The sequence below is a fragment of the Chiloscyllium plagiosum genome, unplaced genomic scaffold, assembly GCF_004010195.1.
Source record: "Chiloscyllium plagiosum isolate BGI_BamShark_2017 unplaced genomic scaffold, ASM401019v2 scaf_9751, whole genome shotgun sequence".
In the NCBI taxonomy this organism is placed as follows: Eukaryota; Metazoa; Chordata; class Chondrichthyes; order Orectolobiformes; family Hemiscylliidae; genus Chiloscyllium; species Chiloscyllium plagiosum.
In genome coordinates, this window is record NW_025208688.1 from 6538 (window position 1) to 9118 (window position 2581).

Here is a 2581-nt window from a genome sequence, read left to right on the forward strand (position 1 = left end):
CAATATTCCAACAGTGGCCTAACCAATGTCCTGTACAGCTGCAACGTGACCTCCCAACTCCTGTACTCAATACTCTGACCAATAAAGGAAAGCATACCAAACGCCTTCTTCACTATCCTATCTACCTGCGACTCCACTTTCAAGGAGCTATGAACGTCACTCCAAGGTCTCTTTGTTCAGCAACACTCCCTAGGACCTTACCATTAAGTGGATAAGTCCTGCTAAGATTTGCCCCTTTTTAAATCTTTCTGCTCTCACCTTAAAAATGTGACCCCTCCCCCCCTCAGTCTTGAAATCCCTTACCCGAGGGAAAAGCCACCTGCCATTCACGTTATCCACGCCCCTCATGATTTTATAAACCTCTACAAGATCACCTCGATGTTCCAGTGAAAGAAAGATCCTGGACACTCCTTATAACTCAAACCCTCCATTCCCGGCAACATCCTGGTAAATCTCTTCTGAACCCCGTCCGGTTTAATAGCATCCTCCCTATAACGGAGGGGGGGGTGGAGGCCAGGACTGGACTCCAGTGCTCCAGACGAGGCCTCACCAAGGTCCTGTACAACCCCAGCATGATGTCGCAACTCCTTGCCTCAAAGATCTGAGCGATGTAAGTAAGTGTGCTAAACACCCTCTTAACCACTCTGTCTACATGTGACGCAAACTCCAAAGGACCTAGTACCTGAATCCCTAGGTCCCTCTGCTCTGCAGCACTACCCAAGGCCCTGCCGTTAAGTCCTGCCCTTGCTGGTTTGACCGAAATGCAGCACCTCGCCTTTATCCAAATTAAACTCTACCTGCACACACTCTGACCCAGATGAACAAGATCTCACGGATAGCCTTCCTCACTGTCCCCCTATGCCTCCAACTTTGGTGCCATCTGCAAGCATACAAACCCATGCCTTGTGAATCATTTCAGTTCAGTGTCGAATGCCCAGTTGTGGCACCCATGAGGGCACTGGGCGAGCTGGGGGCTAGCTTTGTCTGCGATCACTCTGCAATGGCCTTATACAGCAAACTAGCCGAGCCTTTCTGTCGTGTCCGTTCGGGGCTAGCTGTATCATTCCGCAACTAAAAGGGACGTGCCCAGGCTTTCCCGGTCTTTCCAACTAAACCCAGACCGAGGGGGAAACGATAGTTTCCCCGCGCAGTCGCCACGACAACGGCATGGCCTGTCAGAATCGACTTGCCGGCTGATTTCTTTTGTCTCTCTCTCTCAAGCGACGTTGAGAGTTGGCATTCTTGCCGAGGTGTCCTGATCGGGCGCCAAATGGAGAAACGGCTCTCCTTCAGCTTCTGGCAGTGGCCTGGGAGGGCACGCGAACGGGTGCGATTCGCGCGTTTTACCTTGTACCCTGGTGGATAGCGCAGCCAACACAGGCAACACGACAGGCTGCAGGGCATCCTGGATGGTGAAGCCAAGAGTCCGGTTCAGTTCTGTGACAAAATCAGTCAAGGGGGGGGGGGGGGGAGATGGTTAGTCTCGGGGTGAGAGCGAATGCAGCCCAGTGTTGGGTGGGCGTGGTCAGACAGGTGAAAAAAAAACACAATCCAGCCCCTCTCCCTGTCACCGGGGCGGCTACTGGGGTTGCCAGTGCGGGCGCGCCGACCCTTTTCTTGATGAGACGGGTGACACCGAAACGGCGAGATTGGCGAAACCATCGCTGGCTGCTTTGAGTGGATACTCCAGAACACTTGCAGTAAAGAGTCCGATTTTCCGAAAAGAGGAGGCCATTCGGGCTCCCTTCCCAGCCTGCTCTGCCATTCATCACCGCCGCGGACGGTCGTCCAACCCGACAGCCCCATCTTGCTTCCTCCCCATAACCTTTGACCCCAGCCGCCCCCAAGTGCTATACCCAGCCGCCTCTTGAGTACATTCAATGTTTTGGCATCAACTGCTTCCTGTGGTCATGAGTCTCTAAGAGATACCGTTCCCAACCCCCCCCCATTCCTCATTCGCCTGTACTCCATCGAAAACAATCCCAATCCAGTCAATCTCTCCTCATACCTCCGTCCCGCTATCCCCCTGGGGATCAGCTCAGGAAAACCAAGGGTAAGAAGCTGGTGGCTCAGAAAAGGAGACCAAAGCTGCCCTCGGTGTGACGGCTGTGGCCTCACCCAGGCCCCCTGTCGCTGCACCAACACATCCCTGCCCCTGCACTTCATTGCGAGTGCTGCCTGGCACAGCTCTGAGACTGGCATCAGCGGGTACGTTGGCAGAGGTCAAGCTAAGCAGACGCAGCGGGGTCGTGGAGTGGCGACATTGGCATTGACACAGGGAGCAGAGGTCAAGGTTCAAGCACTCAGGCCTAGCTTTACCAGGGTGAGCCCATCAGAGCAGGGGGAGGTGGATTACTTTCCGAGCAGCGATCGATAGGGGAAACTGGGGGAGGGCCGATGGGACCTGGGTGTACCCTCCTTACACCACCAGCCACAGGGGCAGGGAATGGTGGGCAAGGCCATTGGTCTCCTCTCAGAAAAGGAGACCCAAACCGGACACACACACACACTCATACACTCGCACACACACTCACACATAAACACACTCACACACACACACAGTCTCACACTCTCACACACT

General features: G+C 54.5%; 1 protein-coding gene across 1 annotated transcript in view; it reads right to left on the reverse strand.

Annotated features, from left to right (window-relative positions):
• LOC122546716 overlaps positions 1-1806 on the reverse strand; it is a gene marked incomplete at its 3' end in the record, with an annotated part of 4915 nt that extends 3109 nt beyond the window's left edge. Inside the window, exons 1-2 of the mRNA XM_043685364.1 lie at positions 1572-1806; positions 1348-1437 (exon numbers count right to left, since the gene is read on the reverse strand). Of these exons, the coding sequence (XP_043541299.1) occupies positions 1348-1437; positions 1572-1806 (325 nt within the window). The remainder of the gene's footprint in view (positions 1-1347; positions 1438-1571) is intronic.
• Positions 1807-2581: the final 775 nt, after the last annotated feature.